The sequence below is a fragment of the Brachycentrus maculatus genome, unplaced genomic scaffold (assembly GCF_059751285.1).
Source record: "Brachycentrus maculatus isolate JH-2025_06_01 unplaced genomic scaffold, ASM5975128v1 h1tg000440l, whole genome shotgun sequence".
Classification (NCBI taxonomy): domain Eukaryota; kingdom Metazoa; phylum Arthropoda; class Insecta; order Trichoptera; family Brachycentridae; genus Brachycentrus; species Brachycentrus maculatus.
Genome location: NW_028281188.1, coordinates 828,475 through 850,752, shown reverse-complemented (window position 1 = coordinate 850,752; position 22,278 = coordinate 828,475). Strand labels below are relative to the sequence as shown.

Here is a 22,278-nt window from a genome sequence, read left to right as displayed (position 1 = left end):
GTTTATAGATCATTTAGTGGATTTTTCTTTTTTCTAGTTGTGTTCTAGTTTTTCTGTTTTTCTAAAACATGTTTTATTTTAATCTGTGTTGGAACAGGAGGGATAAATTAGTGTGGGTTAATCAAGAACATTTGCTTATTGCTGGGAAAAAACCGCGTAAAACTCCTCAGGAGAAGCCGAACTGTTGACTGTCAGTCAGGCCTTCTGTTCCACAAGAAGAGGGTTCGGCATTTTGTGTCCTAGCTTGATTTACGGTACATGTTCGTAAGTGAAGTGCTGTGAATTCCATGGTCCTACTCAAGGTGTCACAGACTGCGTGCCAACTCTGGGTAAAACGGTAGAGAAAAAAGATCTCAAATATAGGAAGCAAAGTGGTAGGTTACTTGAAATAAAATCTAATTTCTTTAAGTAGCATCTTTATTGATAGTACAACACCTGGGAGACATATACCCATATGTAATAATAAACTAGTGAATGAGTAGGTAGGTTTACACAATCAATCGTAATATTGTTATTATAGGGACACAACATTTATAGTACGTCTTGTAATGTCGGGTGCTACATACGGATAAGGACAAGTTATTCCCCATAAGTACGCTAGAGTTGTAAACTTACTATCCGACAGCTGTTGGGAGACTAGAAATAAGCTAATAAAATGTTCAAACAACTTAGTACGGTTCCAATACCCTGCCCTTCTGACAATTGTAATAAATGCAACTCAAATGTGTTAAATTAGTTAAATACAAATGCATCCTTACGAGACTATGTGTTATATCGATTTGAAATCTTAGGGTATTTAAAAATACTACAAATCTACAGCCATCAAATGGTACCCATCGTATAAAAGCAGGTAAAATAATTTGTTCGATTTTAACTATGTTTATTTTGTTGTTAAAAGTATACAGTATTGTTCTGTCTAAAGCACCCGTATTTGTAGTGCCCTAAGAGTCCAAACTATCGCATTTTTTTCAAACAAGTCATAATTATAAATAATATTCTGCACGATACATCAACTTCCAGCGCATCGGCCATTCAATAGACACTCTCCACCCAAACCGTTCCTAATAATAAATAACAAAATTTCTCTTAAAAATACGCAAAGAACTTAAAATTAGAACAAACTAACACACATCGATATCGTTTATTGCCCGCACATATTAATTCATACTAAACAATTCATTTATTTTTACTCTCCAATGAAAATTGTCACATTTTTAGAAAACAAATATTACTCAGTAAATTAACAATGCATTAAGTATATGTAATTCAATCCACCGTAATAAAGATCTTCAAAGATCCAATCTCTTTCCTCACATAACAGGGAAACCAAACATTCCTTATTCCAAAACCAAACATTGAGCAACGCTTAACGATGCATTGTGATAGATTCATTCCATATCTCAACAGAATCATCTTTTTTATACGTAGGAGATATGTGAGTCTGGGAATTTATAGGTATACGATCTAGCATTGGCTGGCTTAAGCGATATACTGTGAACATTCACCATTCTGCCCATTGTTGAACATCCATATCGCCTCAATTCTTGGAAGTTGTATGTATAGAGTATCTTGATAAATACTTTTGTATTTCAGAACTTAACTTTTAACTCATAGATGAAAGTGCCATCTGTTGAAAACTTTAAGAAGTGAATAGCTATCCCCTTCTAATCATAGATGAGAATTGTTTCAATTTTATTTTCACGTTTTAGAATATGCTCGAAATACTATTTCAATTTACATTATAATTTGACTGGCTGCTTATTTGACAGTATCAAATAAAACAATATTGTTTTAATATGTAAATGAGACTGACAATGATTATTTATTGATATAAATAAAAGAAATATACTGTATCAAAGCAGATGACAAAAATTTGTGCTTTTTTCGTATCATATTTGATTGAAAAATAAAATGTTTCGGCAACAATTTCCCGCAAGATTAATAATTGAAATACATCGCATCGTGTAGCCAAGGAAAACAATCAACTATATTTAAAGTATTATTAAAAATAAACCATCGTCCAGCGCACCGTATAAATCTTTCTGAATATTAACCAACAATCTCCTGGAGTCGCCCCCGCGGCAAGCGATGTCAGGTGTTCGCGGCCAGTGTGACATATTGGTAAACCCTATCTAGTGGGGCCGGACGGGCGGCGCGGGCGGCCGGCTCGTGTTTGCGCACCGACGGCGTGCGCGGATCACTTTGGCAACTGGAGCAACCGTCCTCCGATCTCCGTTGTTTCTCTGGAAAGGCAAACGTCGCGGCCGAGCGGTCTTCTTTTCTGCGGAACTCCTTATGGTAGAAGAAGGGGTCCGAGCGGGGCTGGTTGGCGTGCGGGCGGGCGGGGTGGGGGAAGGGGGGCGCGGGAGGGGGGGAGGCCGGCGGCCGGTACTGGAGGGCAGAGCCCCCTAGTTATTTCTTCTTCTGGACCTTCTCCGCGGCCTTTGTTACTTTACCGGCCGAAATGTCCTTGAACACCACGCTCTGCAACAAAAACAACAATTTAAGTATGTCCAAATTTTTCTTCACGCACCCTATATTTGGTCCACATGGGAGTTTTTTTTTTGACAAATCACCCAAAATTGCGATTTTACAATGGAGACAATGGACAATGGAGACACAAAATAGGTGTCGGAAAACCTCAAAAGAGATGGGAATTATGATCCAAATTAGTAAGTTATATATCACAACACAATGCAGTCAGAATTCTATCAAGAATGTCCTTCAGATGTTTGACATTCATGTGATTTCTTAAAATTCTAGTTCTTTGGACACGTGCGTGCGTGGCAATTAGGATAGCCTGGAACGACTGGTTGTGATCGGTAGCCTGGAGGGGAAGAGAGGTAGAGGAAGATCCCCACACGATAGACCGATCGAGTTAAGGTGTTTGGAGCGCTACGTGCAGCGCAGTCAAAGGATAACTGGAGAAGAGTCATTGCTTCCACAAGGGTCACAACCCTCAGTAATGAGAACTAAGAGGGAGAAGAAGAACGAGTAGGTACCTTGATGACTCCGACGGCCACGGTCTGTCTCATGTCGCGCACGGCAAAGCGCCCGAGCGGAGGAAACTCCTGGAAGGACTCCACGCAGAGCGGCTTGGTGGGCACCAGGTTCACGATGGCCGCATCCCCCGACTTGATGGCCTTGGGGTTCTCCTCCGTGGTCTTACCTGCGAACCAATCTCACTCGTGAAACTTGACAATGAACCAGAGCAGACGACATTTTTGAAAACATTTCAGAGTTGATTGGAACCAAGCCGAATATATTTGCCAAGGAACCAAAGTAGACCACATTTTTAATAACATTTACTAGTTACAACATTTTGAGTGTGTCCAAATACTTGTTCACAAAACATGGATTATCTCCAATTACAGGAGTTATTTTCATATTATTTTTTGACATCTCATCAAAGATGAAGAAGAATATGGAATTCTGGGCATTTACGGAGCTGACGACCGTCATAGGCTGGTTTAAGTGATCACTTTACTCACGTGTAACATTCACCAATTCTACCCATTATTGACAACCACACTACTCAAATTCTTGGAAGTTCTATATATATGAACCAATTTAGAAACCTTGTTCTTGAATGACTAGAACTTCACTAGAGACATCTAAATAAATGTCCCGTAAATGCCCAGACTTCCATATTCTTCTTCATCTTTGATGAGATGTCAAAAAATAATATGAAAATAACTCCTGTAATTGGAGATAATCCAGATTTTGTGAACAAGTATTTGGACACACTCAAAATGTTATGACAACTTTTATTGTATTATAATAACAGATGTGTAAATTGTTCAAAACCATTGAGATATCCATTTCAAGTGTGATAATAATCATAAAAGGTGTTTTTCTTATTTTTTTTTATCTACATCCAATGGTGCATAGGGCACTGTATCGTGTTAACGCAGTATTATCTTGATCAATAATGAACAATTACATGAAGGTAAGAGAATCAGTTGTGCGCTTTAGATACCAGTCTAAACAAATATGAAATCAACATTATAGTGAAATATCACAAATATTCATTTTGGCCCGCTTGGGAACGGAACCTGGGTCTTCCAGCATGTTAAGCCAAATGCCATTTCACTTTGGAGGCCTAATACATACTATGTAATCAATTACTCCAAAACAATAAATTTACTGTGCATCTGTCACTATTGAACGCTTGAAATTGCAGTGCAAGGGAGCTACCTGATATCTGATTATTTCCACAGATGTCAATAGTATGCAGAATAAACAATGTTTAAAGCCAAATATCTTTACAATGTCGGTACTCAGTAAAGTGAAATTGCGGGTTTGAGTCTTGGATACTGTACCTACTGCAGATAAAGAGTTTTAAAGTACTAGACAAAATGGGACTAGAAAAAGGAAAAATGGAGATTTTTAATGAAATAAAAAAAAATGGTTGAAATCACTGTGTTGCATTTTTATTTTTGACTATATTTGTATGTTTATAAAATAAAACATCTTTGTTTTAACCACTTTTTATTGGTACACTTTATCCAACCGGTTTCATGTTTTGGAATTTAGTACATAAACCCTGATGATGACAAGGTTCTTGTCGAAACCGGTTGGACAAAGTATACCAATAAAAAGTGGTTAAAACAAAGATGTTTCATTTTATAAAGTTTATAAAATGTGCCACAAAGTATTGCAAAAAACATACAAGGAATATTTGTACGTATTGGGTATGAAAATTAGAAAAATGTACTTACCAGTACGACGGTCGCATTTCTCCTTGATCTCAGCAAACTTGCAGGCGATGTGCGCCGTGTGACAGTCTAGGACCGGAGTGTACCCATTGGAGATCTGACCGGGATGGTTCAGTACAATAACCTGGAATCAAGTATTATAAAGCGTTCCATTAAAGCTTTACGAAAAAACAATAAATAGCTCAGTAATTGCTGTTTAATTCAACACTGATTCCAGCTGAAAATTCACTTGAGGAATTCTGATACATTAACCCTAAGGGCGATTGTCCACTACCCGGAATTCGACCATCCGGCAGTCCGGTTTTGAAAAATTAAAGCAACTACGACAGTTTAGCGTGATCGAATTTACGCGCAACGTGTTCACGCACCGATCAAGAGCACCAATCCGAAAAAATATGGACAAAAACACATGCCAATCGTCGTTTTGAAACGCTAACTGACGTGCCGGACGGTAACATTCCGTATAGTGGACAAACGCCCTAAGAGTGCTGAGAATTGATATATTTATTCCGGTATTCATAGCGGAAAGTACGGCCCGTTGATATACTGATGAAGATGTCTGTGTATTTTGGCGGTTGAGCTGGGAGATTGTATCCAAAAAGAGGTATTATTAACAATTATCTGCATCGAAACTTATTTTGTAACTGTCATTATATTTATTGTACTTATTTTCTTATTGACAAAATATATAAACATTTCTTCAAATTAAGTTATAAAATAGGAATATACAAAATATGTGTAAGACCGATTGTCACATATAGGATAAAGACCAGAGCAGACACAGCAAGAACCAAATCTCTTCTAACCGGTTCGGTGCCACGAGCGCGTTAACGCGCTCTCCAATTCCGTGCTTGCCAGAACGGCCATACAAAATGAGCGCGTAAACTCTTTCTCGTTTGAGCTTGTCGCAAGCCAATATCAAATCCAATTGCAATATTTTTCAATCAAAATATATGGAAACATCTATTATCAAAGTTACATTACAGTCATTTTTCTAAAGGTGGAAACTGATGGGATCATTTCGTCATAACGTAACACGTTACGATGCGAGCATTTGTATGGTCAGTACAGCGAGCGGAGCGCTCCATCCATCGAGCTCATTGATGCTCGCCACGAGCGATGTTACGTTGTTATTTTACGACGAATTGCTCCCGTCAGTTTCCACTGCTGGGTACGGCCATATTAATACCTTCCGGCATTGAAAGGGCTAAGAACTTGAAGAAGAAATGAGGACATTGAGGTGCATAACCGGAAATACTTTATAATAAGAGATGAAATAAGGAAAACGGAAATTGGGAAAATATGTAGTATGGAGAATATAGTCAGATGGGAAGACACCGAAGACGATTCAGGAATGCCATGTCAAAAGAATGCAAGAAAATAAACTGTCTCGAAATGGTCTTCAAGAGAACCCAGATGGAAGAAGACCACCCGGAAGACCTCCAAAGCGATGACGTGACAGCTGCCAGTCCACGTCACAAGAGACGGATACCTGAACAGACAGATCTAAGGATTTATAAGAAGGAAGAAGAAAGTGAAGTCTTTAGAGACCGATGTTTACCTGTGCAATGAAGTCGGCCGCGCCTCTGGGAGGGTTGTTCTTGGAATCACCGGCCACGAACCCTCTTCGTAACTCCTTCACTGACACGTTCTGGAAATTAAATATGGGGATATTATTTTTTGACATCTCATCAAAGATGAAGAAGAATATGGAAGTCTGGGCATTTACGGGGCTGACGACCGTCATAGGCTGGTTTAAGTGATCACTTTACACACGTGTAACATTCACCAATTCTACCCATTATTGACAACCACATTACTCAAATTCTTGAAAGTTCTACATATATATATGAACCAATTTGAAACTTTATTCTTGAATCACTAAAACTTCACAAGTGACATCTATTGGTGAGATGAAAAGAACAAGTATTTGGACACACTCAAAATGTTTTAAATAAATATGGGAACTCTATTAATTTACATTATAGTGGCAGCCATCGCTCAGTCTACCTTTAAAAGAAAACGTAGACCAGTCCTACTCGTAGCTCTTTGGATTCTTTGGATCCCTCATTAAGATAAAATCATCAAATTTTCTAGTAAACTATCGGCACTAAGAATGTGTCAAAAAATTCAAGCAAATGTAGCCACCTTCATAAAGCATACTGAGATTTGTTATTTTTTTTTTCATCATAATTGTTCTTCTGTCTTATTCCTCATTACTGAGGGTTGTGACCCTTGTGGAAGCCATGACTCTTCTCCAGTTATTCCTTGACTGCGCTGCACGTAGCGCTCCAACCACCGAGGACAACTTTAACAGTACGTCGTATGCGGGACCTTCCTCTCCCTCTCTTTCCCTCCAGGCTGCTGATCACAACCAGTAGCTCCTGGCTATTCTCATTGCCACGCGCATCATGTTCAAAGAACTGAAAATTTGTTATTAGGGAAACATATAATAAATTACCTTGACATTGAAGCCGACATTGTCTCCGGGGACAGCTTCCTGCAGCGCCTCGTGATGCATCTCTACGGACTTCACTTCCGTGGTCAGGGCAGCCGGAGCAAACACAACCAACATACCTGCAAATAGCATAAACCTATTGAAACGACGGCAACGATGGACAAAAATACTTGGCATTTTATTCAACCCAAAAGAGCGTCATCAGAATCAAATATGAATAGAAGCTTTTTAATTAATATTTTACTTAGTAAATACCACTATGTCTTAAAATCTACTGTGACACGTGTTTCGATGTATTCCGCATCATTTTCAAACACCGTATGTGAAGCTAATTCTAAATTTTAAAGTTGGGTCATTGGGACGTTGAAGGTTGAAGAGGGGGTAGTAGCTGTTTCTTATTTTTATTTATTAATTTAATTTAATTTTTTTATTATTCTTTCTTATCAGTGGGAACATAGACAATAGGGGGGAGGCTTTAGTCATTGTCGTATTGTTAATTATGGGTTTATTGTTATTTATATTTTTATGAATTTCTATTGTTTCAAAATGTTGCAGTTCATGGCTTTCGGTATGAATTATTTTTAGGATTTCTACATTATTGTGGTTAAATTTGTGATCATTATCTATTAAATGGTTAGCGAATTCAATTAATGAAATAAATAGAAGCATTCAAGCAAATGTCATAAGACCAAATGATTAACATTGTGATGGGCTTTAAATTGTGGACAAGATGTTCCAATATAGACTGATCCCATATCAATCCTGGCAGCATACCCTCGTCTCTGCGTTCAATACCAAGCAAACAAGCACGTATTTTACCTTGAAATAACTTAACATTTAGTTTAGGTAGGACCCCAAGGAGTATTATAAACGAGTCTGAACTGCATTAGCAGTATTTGAATTTCTGATTAAAGATCTGATTATCGTATGTGACATTACCTGGCTTCAAGACACCGGTTTCCACTCGGCCCACGGGCACCGTTCCAATGCCTCCGATCTTGTACACATCCTGCAGGGGAAGGCGGAGAGGTTTCTCGGTCGGGCGTGAGGGCGGGAGGATGGCATCCAGAGCCTGAATAAGAAAAAAAATAGTATAATTTATATTTGAAGCACTAACTTTGTGATTTTCCATTTTATAATTGAAATGTAACTTTGTTTTAAAATCACAGTTTCGGCCAAAATCTGTGTATTTTTCAGAATAATTTATGTATCAAAATAGTATAAATAAATGTACGCGAGAAGAACAAAGAGACGCAGTTCCTTCATTTGCGCGTTTCCGTCTTCCTAATGAAAAATGTTCCAGTACCGTTAGCAGTAACAATCACTATAAATATTCAATAATAACTTAATTATAATGTCTACCGGTTTCGGAGCTTACCGCTCCTTTATCAAGACTGATTAATACTTTATTAATCAGTCTTGATATAGAAGCGATTAGCTTCAAAACCGGTAGACATTATAATTAAGTTATAATAAAATATTTATAGTGATTTTAAAACAAAGTTACATTTTAATTATAAAAAGAAAAAAATAAATGTAATATTGTATGGCTAAATGCTATGTTCGGTCAGTATTTCTATACGAAGTTGAATCGTGGACCCAGCACCATGAACCGGTTAGAGGGATTTGAAATGTGGCAACATCGTGGAATGCAACGCATTCCAAAGACTGATATGAGTAGGGAGACAGTTGCTGATATCAAAGTCTAGAAGATGAGAAAAGTGCGAGGAACGGCCGCACTTATAATTAAAGCCTGGAGACATTTATATCTAAAATGGCACATGTACTGTCATCTGTGGTTGTATTTAAAATACTAAAACCATGCATTAGATTATTTTTCTGTTTAACCTATAACATTTTACTTAAAACAAAGTTTGTGTGACGCCATCATAATGACGCTGACAAAGAAAACCCATGAAATAAAACATGCATAATTTTGATATAAATCACGTTTACTAGTGTTAATATTTTTTTAATTCAAGAAAATATGTTGCTTTTACATATAATTGACTATAATATAAAATTAAAAAAGTTTAAAAAAAACTCACTCGCTAGTTACAGTTCCCTATCCACAGAAACTCACTCCCAGACAGGTTACTAAAAATCTCGACATAACTCTTAAATAAAGCCAATCCAGTACTTTTAACACACTTCTGGCGGGAAAGGTATTTCTACCCCTTTGGCCGATTGATGCTTAAGGACGGCAAAGATATTTTTAATCTTCTAAATATTCTTCTTCTAACCCTTATCCGCACCCCAATGATGCATAGGGCACTGCATCGTATAGAAGCAGTGTTATCTTGATCGTTAAATACACAAAGGAAAGGTGATCAGCCTTCCGCTTCAGGTACCAGTCCAGGGTCATATTAAATAAATATTAGACTGAAAAATCACTAATATTTATTTTGAACCTCTTGGGAATCAAGGCATGGTAGCCTAGCGCGCTAACCACTACACTATGGAAGCGGACATATTGTGAATTATTTATTTTATTAAAATCCTTCAGGCAATCTCAATAATGAAAAATGTGTTTACCTCAATGAGGCATTTGCCCTCCACCTTGCCTTCCTTGCGCTCGATGGTCCACCCCTTGAACCAGGGCATCTTCTCCGAGGGCTCCAGCATGTTGTCTCCGTGCCACCCCGAGATGGGCACGAAGGCTACGGAGGCCGGGTTGTAACCTGACAAATCAACGTCCACAATCTCATTCAAAATGAATTAATGATAATAATTGTTCGTGAGAAACACCTAAGAGCGTCTTTTTTGCATCACTTCCACTATCTCCTTTTCCCCAATTCAATCGCGAAATTTAGAATTTACGAAATGGCACTATATAAATTATCTAATATTATTATTACTATTTATGATTGTACCAAAATAGACCCACAGCTAATAACTAATGTATGTAATAATTATATTGAAGTATTAGAGCACATGTTGTGTGGGAAGGGTATTTCTACAAACTAGTGCTTATCTGCGGGACGAGTAGTTTTACTTTTTTTTTATTATTTACATAAATATTTCAATTTCATTATATTTCGGTGAGCCTAAGCGGCTCATTATTATAAATAGGTATCAAATTGTGGTAGAGTGGGTTCGAACCGAGAAACTCTGACTTAAGAGGCCGCGACACTAACCAGGGGACCACAGCCTGACACCGGCCGTACTTTAAAGGTGGGTAAGGTATTTCTACTCCATTATTTCCTACCAGTATTTAATGTCAATACTTCAAGACGTTCCAAACTACGCACACACCAAAAAAATTATAAGAAAGCCCATTGTTTATCATACATACATAAATACTCTTGCGCAGCTCTCTGTGTAAGAAAGTGATTAGTAATGAATCAATGAGTCAATGAAATAATTTCCCTTGACAATAATAATTCCTAATTATATCTATCTTATTTTCACATGTGATTATTCTTTGATGGCTGAGCAGAAAGGCAACAATTCCGGAATGTATTTTTTTTAACATAGTTTGTTCATTGTACTTCTTGCACTCTATTATCGTTATATGAAAGAATGAGAAGACAAAAGTTCATTAGCGGTCGGATACGTAATATGCTACGATCTGTCTTGAAGATCAATATTGTAGAAATCTATCAGATATAGCTATCTTTGTAAAATTTAGTTTTGGTTTTGCTGGTTTTCACCCTCTTCACGCACCAGTCAGTGTGCCGTGAAGCCCGCACAAAATGTGTCAAGTCTCTGGTTTCTTTATTTGGATTTATTTGACCCCCCTGGGAATCGAACCCGGAACCTCCAGTGCGGTAGCCGAGCGTGCTGACCATTACACTACGGAGGCGGACGAATTTAATATAACGAAAATTAATTTAGTCATTAATTATTTTCTTTACAACATTTTGAGTGTGTCCAAATACTTGTTCACATAATCTGAATTATCTCCAATTACAGGAGTTATTTCAATACTATTTTTTGACATCTCATCAAAGATGAAGAAGAATATGGAAGTCTGGGCATTTACGGGGTTGGTTATGTTACACGTGTGTAAAGTGGGGCTGGTTATGTTACACGTGTGTAAAGTGATCACTTAAACCAGCCTATGACGGTCGTCAGCCCCGTAAATGCCCAGACTTCCATATTCTTCTTCATCTTTGATGAGATGTCAAAAATAATTATTTTCTCTTTGGCGAGAGTTTGTGGGGGGGGGAGCTCACCGATCTTCTTGATGTAGGAGGAGACTTCCTTCTTGATCTCCTCGTAGCGCGCCTCGTGGTAGGGCGGCTCGGTGGAGTCCATCTTGTTGACCCCGACCACGAGCTGCTTGACCCCGAGCGTGAAGGCGAGCAGCGCGTGCTCCCGCGTCTGCCCGTTCTTGCTGATACCGGCCTCAAACTCCCCCGTGCCGGCTGCCACTATCAGCACGGCACAGTCGGCCTGCAACAGATTCATTGATAGATGGTTGGGCACCGCAGATGTTGATTAGCTGTTCCGTGTCTGTCTGCTGGTCGGGGTTGTGGGCGTCTGTGTACCTGCCAACGTCGAGTCGGAATCGGATCTAGCTGCCTAATTGAACTAAACACTAACCCCTTTCACTGCCTACACTGGGGTACTTCTAGAAAATTTGGTGATGGACTTACAATCTTGTATTTATTTAGATTGGCAGTGACAGGTGTATTGAAAGCTTTTAAATGTAAATTCAGAGTAAAATCGGGACACAATTTTATATTGTTTCACATTTTCAATAAATTTCGCAACTTAGTTAAAAAAAAAAATTGCTTAGCAAGAGCAGATCTGTCAGGAAGCCTAGATGATTCTGTATCAGATCTGGGCATGCGGTGGGACAGCTTTCAATAGATGTTGATAAGGTCTGCTGATAACAGTCAACATTCCGCCTTCTCCTGTTTTTAAGCACATCCCTGTTGCATCACATGTCTTTGATCTGTCATTGTTTATTAATTCTCCAAATTGTTAGTAAAAGGAGTTGTATTATAGAGTAAAATGTTAGAATTTGAATGATTGGGCTATGCATATGTATTTGTATTTGAAGAATGGGACTGTGTAAGCAGGAACTTGCCTGAGAAGTGCCCGTGATCATGTTCTTGATGAAGTCTCGGTGTCCTGGGGCGTCGATGATGGTCACGTAATACTTGGCCGTCTCAAACTTCCACAGGGCAATGTCAATAGTAATACCGCGCTCCCTCTCCGCCTTCAGCTTGTCAAGCACCTAGTGTAATAAAATAAAACCTTTGTTTCATATACTTATATCTATATAGTTCATAGCTAATACCCATATATTTTTGTCACATATGTCCCAAACGTGGGGCCACACATTAATGGTCCTACATTTTGTGCGATACACATGGAGAGGCTAACTGGTGATTGAATGGTACAAAATGTCCCTTTAGCTTTTAATTCAATAGTACGAAATTTTCTTTAACTGGTAATTTAACTCTTACCACTCTGTAGGCCAGACATTCTGGCCCGTATGATTCTAGTAGGCAGCTCCGTGGGCCACAATGTCTGGCCCGGCGCAGGTATAACTTAAATCACTGATTTCTCTATCACCCAAGTATATTCTACCAATAAATATTTCAGATAAATACAGTTGATCTTAATTAACATGGTCATACAAATTGCCAGACAGAGTATCCCAAAATTAGGGAATCAAAATATTTATTTTAATGGTAGGTTTTTGATCAGAGTAGGTGATCAGTTAGGAGAACAAAATGATCTGAGTGGAAAGGGTTAATGGTAATAAATATCACTTCAATTGGAGATTGAAAGGTAAAAAACGTTCCTTCAACTGGTGAGTAAAAAATGTCCCTTCAACTGATAATTGAATGATAAAAATTTCCCTTCAACTGGTGAATAAAAAATCCCCTTTTAATTGGTGATTGAATGGTGAAATATGTCCCTTCAACTTGTGATTGAATGGTAAGAAACGTTTCTTCAACTAATAATTAGATGGATAAAAATATCACTTTAACTGGTGATTAAATGGTAAATTATATCTCTATTATGAAATTCCGTAAGATACATTGGAACAAGATGGGTAATCAGGAGATGCTAGTTTGACAAGTGATGTTTCCTCACCCACGCGTACTTGAAGGAGCCCTTCCCCATCTCCTGCGCCTCCTTCTCGAACTTCTCGATGGTCCTCTTGTCGATGCCGCCGCACTTGTAGATGAGGTGGCCGGTGGTGGTGGACTTGCCCGAGTCCACGTGCCCGATCACCACGATGTTGATGTGTGTCTTCTCCTTGCCCATGGTGTCTCTGTATCACTGCACTGCTTCTGATGAGGTAGATTCTCGGCGGGCCTTCTGTTGGCTGTGGACAACCTTTGGTAAGTTATGTTACGTTTGGTTTGTCGGGTAAGGTTAGGTGAGGTCTCTGGTAACAGAATGGTAATAGGTCAGATAGATGTGTCAAAAGAACTATAAAATATGATCTTCTTCTGCTTTGTGCAGGTCTTGTGGCCAGTTTTTAAGAGGGATTAGCTTCCTGCGAATAAAATAAAATATGTGTTTTGTATACCTAATATATGCCTAATGTGTTTTGTCCGCCTCCGTAGTGTAGTGGTCAGCACGCTCGGCTACCATACTGGAGGCCCCGGGGTCGATTCCCAGGGGGGGTCAAATAAATATAAGTGATTTTTTTCACTCTTATATTTATTCTATATTACCTTGGACTGGTTCCGGAAGCGGAGGGCTGACCACCTTTCCTTCGTGTATTAATGACCAAGTTAACACTGCGTTTATATGATGGAGTGCCCTATGCACCATTGGGGTGCGGATAAGGGTTTGAATGAATACTTAATATGACTCAATTAACCGAAGCTATCGTAAAACATGTCCTCCATAGTGTGATGGTCATCATGTTTAGTTACCTTGCTGGAGGCCCCGGGTTCGATTCCCGTGAGGGGTGGAAATAAATATCAGTGATTTTTAACTCTTATATTTATCTAATATTACCCTGAACCATTCCATCATGTAAGTAACGATTAAGATAACACTGCGTCAATATAATGCTGTGCCTCATGTAACATTGGATGCGGATAAGGGATAACTAACCGCCCAAAGTTGCTGTCAGATTGCGTCGGTGAAAAAAGGGTAGTTGTCTCGAAATTGCATTTCATTCAGAGACCTGAAAAAGGTAGACTCCGGCCGATTTTGGTAGATCTACCGAAATTTAGGCGGCGTTGATAACTCTCTTATACATAAAAATAAATGTTTGTTTATTTATTTAAAATATATATAGAAATATATATATATATATATATATATATATATATATATATATATATATATATATATATATATATATATATATATATATATATATATGTGGGTAATATATTTAATATCGCTCACTCCTGTCAACAATGCATAAATCAAAAAACTTGATTTTGCAGGAGATCGTTTTTAAAGTTTAAAAATATAATGAAATGATTTAAAAATAAATATCAAGCCACTTATGGAACTTTTTACTGTGCAACAGATCTTTTTAGGTAAAACCTAAATGTTTTTTCTCCATTTGAAAAATATTTAACATATTTAAAAAAATAATTAAAAAATACATCTTCTTCAAAATGCAAAAACAACACTATCTGCCCTGTAGCGGGTAAATAATAAGTTAAAAATATGCCGCTTTTGCTGGGATAAAGTACATTTTCTGGGCATTCCGAAAACATGCACAACTGATAATTGACCATTTTTGATACATGACGTTATTGAAAGGAGTGAGCGATAATAATCTATGTGGAATATAATGAATATTGAAAAATTGATAGCATTGCAGCGTTAGATAATAAAATTACCTATTATTTTTTGACATCTCATCAAAGATGAAGAAGAATATGGAAGTCTGGGCATTTACGGGGCTTACGACCGTCATAGGCTGGTTTGAGTGATCACTTTACACACGTGTAACATTCACCAATTCTACCCATTATTGACAACCACACTACTCAAATTCTTGGAAGTTCTATATATATGAACCAATTTAGAAACCTTGTTCATGAATCACTAAAACTTCACTAGAGACATCTATTGGTGAGATGTAAAGAAGCTTTTTATTAAGCAGAAACTCTTATATTAGTATGTGAGATCCGAATCCCGGATTATAATCTCTAGTGAAGTTTTAGTGATTCATGAACAAGGTTTCTAAATTGGTTCATATATATAGAACTTCCAAGAATTTGAGTAGTGTGGTTGTCAATAATGGGTAGAATTGGTGAATGTTACACGTGTGTAAAGTGATCACTCAAACCAGCCTATGACGGTCGTAAGCCCCGTAAATGCCCAGACTTCCATATTCTTCTTCATCTTTGATGAGATGTCAAAAAATAATATGAAAATAACTCCTGTAATTGGAGATAATCCAGATTTTGTGAACAAGTATTTGGACACACTCAAAATGTTGTAAATAAAATTACCTGATAGTATATGACGATAAAAATATATAAGGGAAAATAAGAACATCAAATTCTCTAATACAAATAGCGAATGCTGGTCAAATACCGCAACATTTGAGATAAACGAAATAGGGGATTTTTCACCAAACATCCTGCAGTTTGAGAAATAGAAGAAAGGCAATTTCTCACCAAACATCGTGCAGTTTGGGAAATAGAAAATAGGGGAATTCTCACCAACAAACTCCGCGCATTTTTATGTGCAAATTTCAAACTTTAATTGACATTGATTAAAAAAAAAATGGTATGTAATTTGGATGGACGCGATATATTCGTGTCAACAGAATAGGGATACGTCATCTTCGCGTAATGTTGAGATCGATACGGTAGTGAAGTAAATAATATTCCGATATTGAAGAAACTTTTACTGCCATTTATTTAGAAATAATGATTCCCGCACCGAATTTTCTCCAATCACGCAAACCTATTATTAGGAATCCAAAATACAGTGATTTTTTCTTCATATTTAACGATTGCGTTTTTAGTTTAAGACAGCGCAGAAACGGTACCTACTAAAAACCTTAAAACAATGTAAAGAAATTTATGTTGGTCGGCGACAATATTATAAGTACCATTTTAAGAAACTTATGTATGTTACTTTAAGAAGTTGTAATAAATAAAGAAGATCAAATTTCGATGCAGATCAGTTTAAACTAATGTCTATTTTTTTTTGTAAAAAAACACACGCAGATAAAAAAAACTGATATTTTTCGTACAATGAAACGTTTTAAAATGAAGAGAAAAAATATATACATAACATGTTTTCATGTCAAGATTTTAAATGCATCATATACGTGTAACAATAGATTTAAAGAAAAAGTGGTATGTACCAAGTAAAACTTCAATTAAAAATGGATAGATAGATTAAGTGAAACAATTAATGGACTTATTATTTTAATTAAATTAATCACTTGAATAATCCACTGAATTGAGTTTTATTTTTATTTACGACTAGTTTCGAAAACGACAATTGTTTTCATCTTAAGGTACAAATTAAAACTATTAATTAACTATTAATTCAGTGGATTATTCAAGTGTTTAATTTAATTAAAATAATCATGTCATTCCACAAAGTTAATGCCGTATCAATAAATAATATAATGGACTTATTTATCTGTATTCCTAACCTTGAGGCGAAGTGTGTAAGCTTCTAGGGTCCATACGGCATATACTTCTCACATGTTATACTTTCGCCTATAATTTCTCTCGGTATTTTTAGGTTCATTTGTTGCCGAGTAAACTAAATAACTAACCTTTTCCAAATGCATCTAATCTAGGGTGACCTAATTTTCCTGAGACCCTCGATTAATAAAATCCAAAGTTGATTTTACACATTAAGTTTTCTCGAATTTTTAAAACGCTGAAAAATCGAATTGGGAAGAAACATTTCGTATTTTTTAAAATTATTCATATTTATAGAGATAAATTTTTAATAATATAATCAATTTGAAAACTAAATAAAGACTTAATTTAGCTAGCGAAAGCTATAGCTTTCGCTAGCTAAAATTATAATTTTCGCTGAATTATTGAATTATAAGTGCGCAAGAACTATAGATTTTGATCACTTCTTTCAACAAAGTCATATATCAAAAATCGTCAATTTTCGGTTGTGCATGTTTTCGGAATGCCCAGAAAATGTACTATATCCCAGCAAAAGCGGCATATTTTTAACCTAATATTTACCCGCTACAGGGCAGAAAGTGTTGTTTTTGCATTTTGAAGAAAAGATTTTGATTAATTATTTTTTAAAAATATACTAAATATTTTTCAAATGGAGAAAAAACATTCTGGTTTTACCTAAAAAGATCTGTTGCACAGTAAAAAGTTCAAAAAGTGGCTTGATATTTATTTTGAATACATTTTATTTTATTTTTAAACTTTAAAAACGATCTCTTGAAAAATCAAGTTTTTTGATATATGACGTTTTTCTATACGATATTTTTGAAAGGAGTGAGCGATGTGAGATATAAAATAAACATTTTCTGAGCATTCCGAAAACATGCACAACTAAAAATTGACCATTTTTTTTATATGAGGTTGTTGAAAGAAGTGAGCGATATGTCATGTAAATGAAAGAGTCTGGGAAAACACAGGATGGATTTTTTTAAAGACACGCTCGACTTAAAATCGAAACTTGGGTTATTTTTACTTTTAAATATTAATATCTCATCTAAAATTATCAAATAAATACAGTATTAATAAACAAAATGATCATGGAAAAGACATTGCCTCGAGACATGCGATAGCAGTGCAAAATAATGCTTCATCTCATCTCACAGGAGACAATGCACAAAAAATGAAGACGCGAAGCAAATGTGCAGTCTGCCAATCTAATAATAGTGTACAATTCTTTACACGCATTTGCTTTGCTAATTTATTTTTGCCAAGCGTAAATATCTATCTGTGCGCTTCGCTTTATGACGCGACACACGAGGCGGCTAGTTCGATATGTCCAGAATCACACTAAAAATAAGCCGAGATGATCAACACGAGTCTGGCGAAAATTTGCAATCGATTTGTCTGAGGTCTAAGGGTTGTCTGCCGGCCTTGAAATACGACCAAGAAAAAAGTGAAAATACACATTTAAAATCAAATATAATTAAGTTTTAAATGTTTAATGAAAATAATGCAACAAGACTCGATGTAATGATATAATTTTTAGATGAAATGATCAAACGAATGACCGAATAAAAATTCATAGCCACGTGATATGACAAATGGCGTCAGGAGACACGCTTTCAACGGTCCAATTTAAAATATACAAAATAGTTTATTTTATTTTATTTGAGTCTTCCGCATCCGAATGGTGCATAGGGCTCTGCTAGGATTGACGCGGTGTTTACTTGGTCGCAATTATACGAAAGCATGGTGATCCTGCACCCCAGATCTGGGAGAGGAGTCATATATGTAGGTATTACGTGTTTGAAGGGGTGTAGATGACGTCGGTGAGGGAACTGAGAATGAAGGATATTACTGGTGAACGGTGAAGGAATAGTAGATAAGAAAAATGGGATAGAAGCCATGGCAAGAGTGCTCGTGGCTGCATACCCGTACGCGTACTAGCTTAAGATACTATAAAACACAGTGGGCAGATATTAACGCGCGTTAATTTTATTATAAACAATTAGTTTTATTTCAAGTTCTAACTGCAAGAGCGATGCCGGCAAATTGCGTAACAAAAATGTGTACCGGCGAACTGCGAGCCATAAAGAGACAAAATTGACGAGCGTTTAAATATGACGGGTGAAAAATGGTAACGTTATTAGATGCGGCAGTGAAAAGAGAGTGCAAAAATGTACAGATATTTAGCGGAATATGTCGAAATATCGGGAAATATCGGGAAGATCGCACTTACCCCGGTGTCGGCGAAAGTCTTTAGGATTTTCCGGGCATGCGCGCCAAGCTCAGGTCCATCCGGGAGATTCGATCAATACATAGCAATATTATTCAATTTTTGTTAAAATTTAACACAGCCACGCGCACCAATAACTCTCGCGTAATTTCAGCGTATTTTTTTCACTATATAAACCAGGTAATGTTGCCTTTTCAGTTATTTGGATGGCCATTTGACGCTTGGCGCGGTGGCTGGCGGAAAAAGGCACGGGGCTCATTTGTTTCCGTCTAGGGCTGGTTTTTCAACACGTTCTTAATTAGAAAACATTTTAAAATGTAATTTTTATTTATTTATTAATTTGAACATATTATTACATACATTAGTCACATATATAATATTCCCATTTAGTAATTTCCATTACTCATTTTGGGATAACGCGGTGGAACGGCGTTCCGGCATTTTTTTTCACGGTTTTTTATTTATTTTAAAAATCAATTAGATGAAACAATGTTTGCGCTTACTTAATTACAATATTTATTTATATAATTCATCAAAATTATGAAATATGGTATTCTAATGAATATTAAATTATATATCAGTTTTTTTTTTGTAAAAAGCTTGACATGAAGGACCTTTTTCTGAATTCTAGCTAGTTATGGGTGATAATTGTGGCGCAAAAATATAGGAAATCCTTCAGGGCTAACATGGGTAAACATTTCGAGCCAACAAAGCCATTTGCAACAACACATCGCTCACTCTTTTTAACAACGTCATATATAAAAAAAATCGCCAATTTTCAGTTGTACATGTTTTCGGAATGCCCAGAAAATCTCCCAGCAAAAGTGGTATGTTTTTAACTTAATATTTACTCGCTACAGGGCAGAAAGTGTTGTTTTTGCATTTTGAAGAAACGGTATAGTTCAATTATTTTTTTAATTACACTAAATATTTTTGAAATGGAGAAAAAACATTCAGGTTTTACCTAAAAAGATCTGTTGCACGGTAAAAAGTTCAATAAGTGGCTTGATATTTATTTTTGATACATTGTATTATATTTTTTAACTTTAAAAATGTTCAGAAAAATCAAGTTTTTTGATATACGACGTTGTTGAAAGGAGTGAGCGACATATATGGGTTAGCAAAAGACAGCCCTACGGGTTAATATCAAGCGTCACAATGTATATAATATACTCAATGAATTTTTGATTGAGTTTTACATTTTAAGGTTTTTGAATCGCGAGTTTTCAAAAAAAAAGTGTTTTTTTCGAATATTGGGTCTTTCCAATATAAGTTTTTAAACCGTAAAAAGCGTCATTAGCATATCGGCTGTCCAAACTCAAAACACAGTAAGGGACATTTTTTTTGTAGTACGTTTTTTTTGCATTTTTGAACTAAGTAGATTCTACTTAGTCTAAAAATGCAAAAAAAAAAACAAACTACAAAAAAATGTCCCTTACTGTGTTTTAAGTTTGGACAGCCGATATCATGATTATCCCAAGTGATGTATCATCATAGAGCAGTGTAGCGCATTTTTCTTCCGTGCTGGATATCCCCTCGGAATGGATTTTAACTGCTTGATCATGCCAAATTTTCCTCGGTATTCCTCTGCTTCTATTTCCAACCACATTCGCCTCATAAATTTGTTTTACTATTCCTTCTACACTTGATCTTTACACATCAAGTCCAAATCATCCACCTTTCTTAATTTGATAGATAATACTTATATCAGCCTTGAATTCTTTCCTTATATTACCATTCAAACATCTATCGTACATCGTTTTGTCGCACATTCGTGAGAGATAGCATTTAGACTGCATTCAGTCTAACTTCATAATTCTTTTGCCAATATTAAGGTTCGAACCAGGACTACGTTGTGTACTGTTTTATAATAATAATACCCTTACCGCACCCCAATGGTGCATAGGGCACTGCTTCATATAAACGCAGTGTTATCTCGATCGTTTTACACATGAAGGAAAGGTGATCAGCCCTCCACTTCAGGTACCAGTCCAGTGTAATATTGAATAAATAGTAGAGTGAAAAAATCACTTATATTTATTAAACCCCCCTGGGAATCGAACCCGGGACCTCCAGAACGGTAGCCGAGCATGCTGACCATTACACTACGGAGGCGGACTAAATACTGTTTTAAAAGTTTAACCTTTTTACTTGAATACTTACATCCAAATATAGTGTTTGATATTGAGAAATTCGGCCATTGATATCAAGGGGAACCTAAATAAACAGGTAAGAGTTGACATGACATTTTTTTTCATAATTAAAAAAAAGGGTCTTTCAACAGGATTACATTGATTTTATTTGATTCTACTCAATGAATTTTTTTACAACATTTTGAGTATGTCCAAATACTTGTTCAATATCTGGATTATCTCCAATTATAGGAGTTATTTTTAATATTTATTTTTTGACATCTTATCAAAGATGAAGAAGAATATGGAAGTCTGGGCATTAACAGGGCTGACCACCGTCATAATTGAGTAGAATTTGAGTAGTGTGGTTGTCAATAATTGGTAGAATTGGTGAATGTTACACATGTGTAAAGTCACTTAAAATCACTTAAACCAGCCTATGACGGTCGTCAGCCCTGTTAATGCCCAGACTTCCATATTCTTCTTCATCTTTGATGAGATGTCAAAAAATAATATCCCCATATTTAATTTCCAGAACGTGTCAGTGAAGGAGTTACGAAGAGGGTTCGTGGCCGGTGACTCCAGAACAATCTATTTTTTGTAAATTTTTTTGGATCTAATTTTATAAACATACTGTTCTCAAGTAAAGAGGATTTAATCCTTTCTTAAGGGGATAACCCGCAAAGCCTCTACATTTAGAGGATTGTCTGCAGTTAGGATAGGGAAGGTAAATGTGAAAAATACGTCACAAACACACAGACCAATTGAAAATAAATCTTTCTCAAATTTATTTTCACTAGGCGGGAATCGAACTCGCAACTCCAGTTTTGCAGTTAAGCGTCTACCCAAATATGCCACGGCACCGGTGAAAGAATTATCTTTTAAAGTACTATGTCAACACATTATTTACGGCGTGTACATATTTGTGCACTTCAGTAACCTTATGTTGCGGGGGTGTGTACATATTTGTGCACTTCAGAAACCTTATGTTGCGGGGGTGTGTACATATTTGTGCACTTCAGAAACCTTATGTTGCGGGGGTGTGCACATATTTGTGCATTTTGGAAACCTTATGTTGCAGAGATGTGCACTGTTTCTTGCATTTTGATTACCTTCAACTTCATAAACATCTAATTTCTTGTCATGTTTACTTGCTGTATAGCAGATAGGAGTCACCATAATA

At 36.5% G+C, this 22,278-nt stretch overlaps 1 protein-coding gene across 2 annotated transcripts; it reads right to left on the bottom strand.

Moving 5' to 3' along the window:
• Positions 1-399: 399 nt before the first annotated feature.
• LOC148302571 (elongation factor 1-alpha-like) lies at positions 400-18,998 on the bottom strand. 2 transcript variants are annotated; one of them, XM_088271393.1, is made up of 11 exons: positions 18,967-18,998; positions 13,234-13,479; positions 12,215-12,364; positions 11,355-11,574; positions 9,712-9,857; positions 8,116-8,248; positions 7,180-7,295; positions 6,280-6,369; positions 4,722-4,842; positions 3,003-3,169; positions 400-2,484 (listed from the first exon to the last, which is right to left on the bottom strand). In XM_088271393.1, exons 2-11 carry the CDS (start codon positions 13,405-13,407, stop codon positions 2,413-2,415), a joined length of 1,389 nt encoding a protein of 462 aa, XP_088127519.1. In that variant the 5' UTR covers positions 13,408-13,479; positions 18,967-18,998; the 3' UTR covers positions 400-2,412. The 2 variants fall into 2 exon arrangements, with proteins under 2 accessions (XP_088127519.1, XP_088127518.1); XM_088271392.1 differs by having other exon boundaries at positions 13,234-13,468.
• Between the last annotated feature and the right edge of the window lie 3,280 nt (positions 18,999-22,278).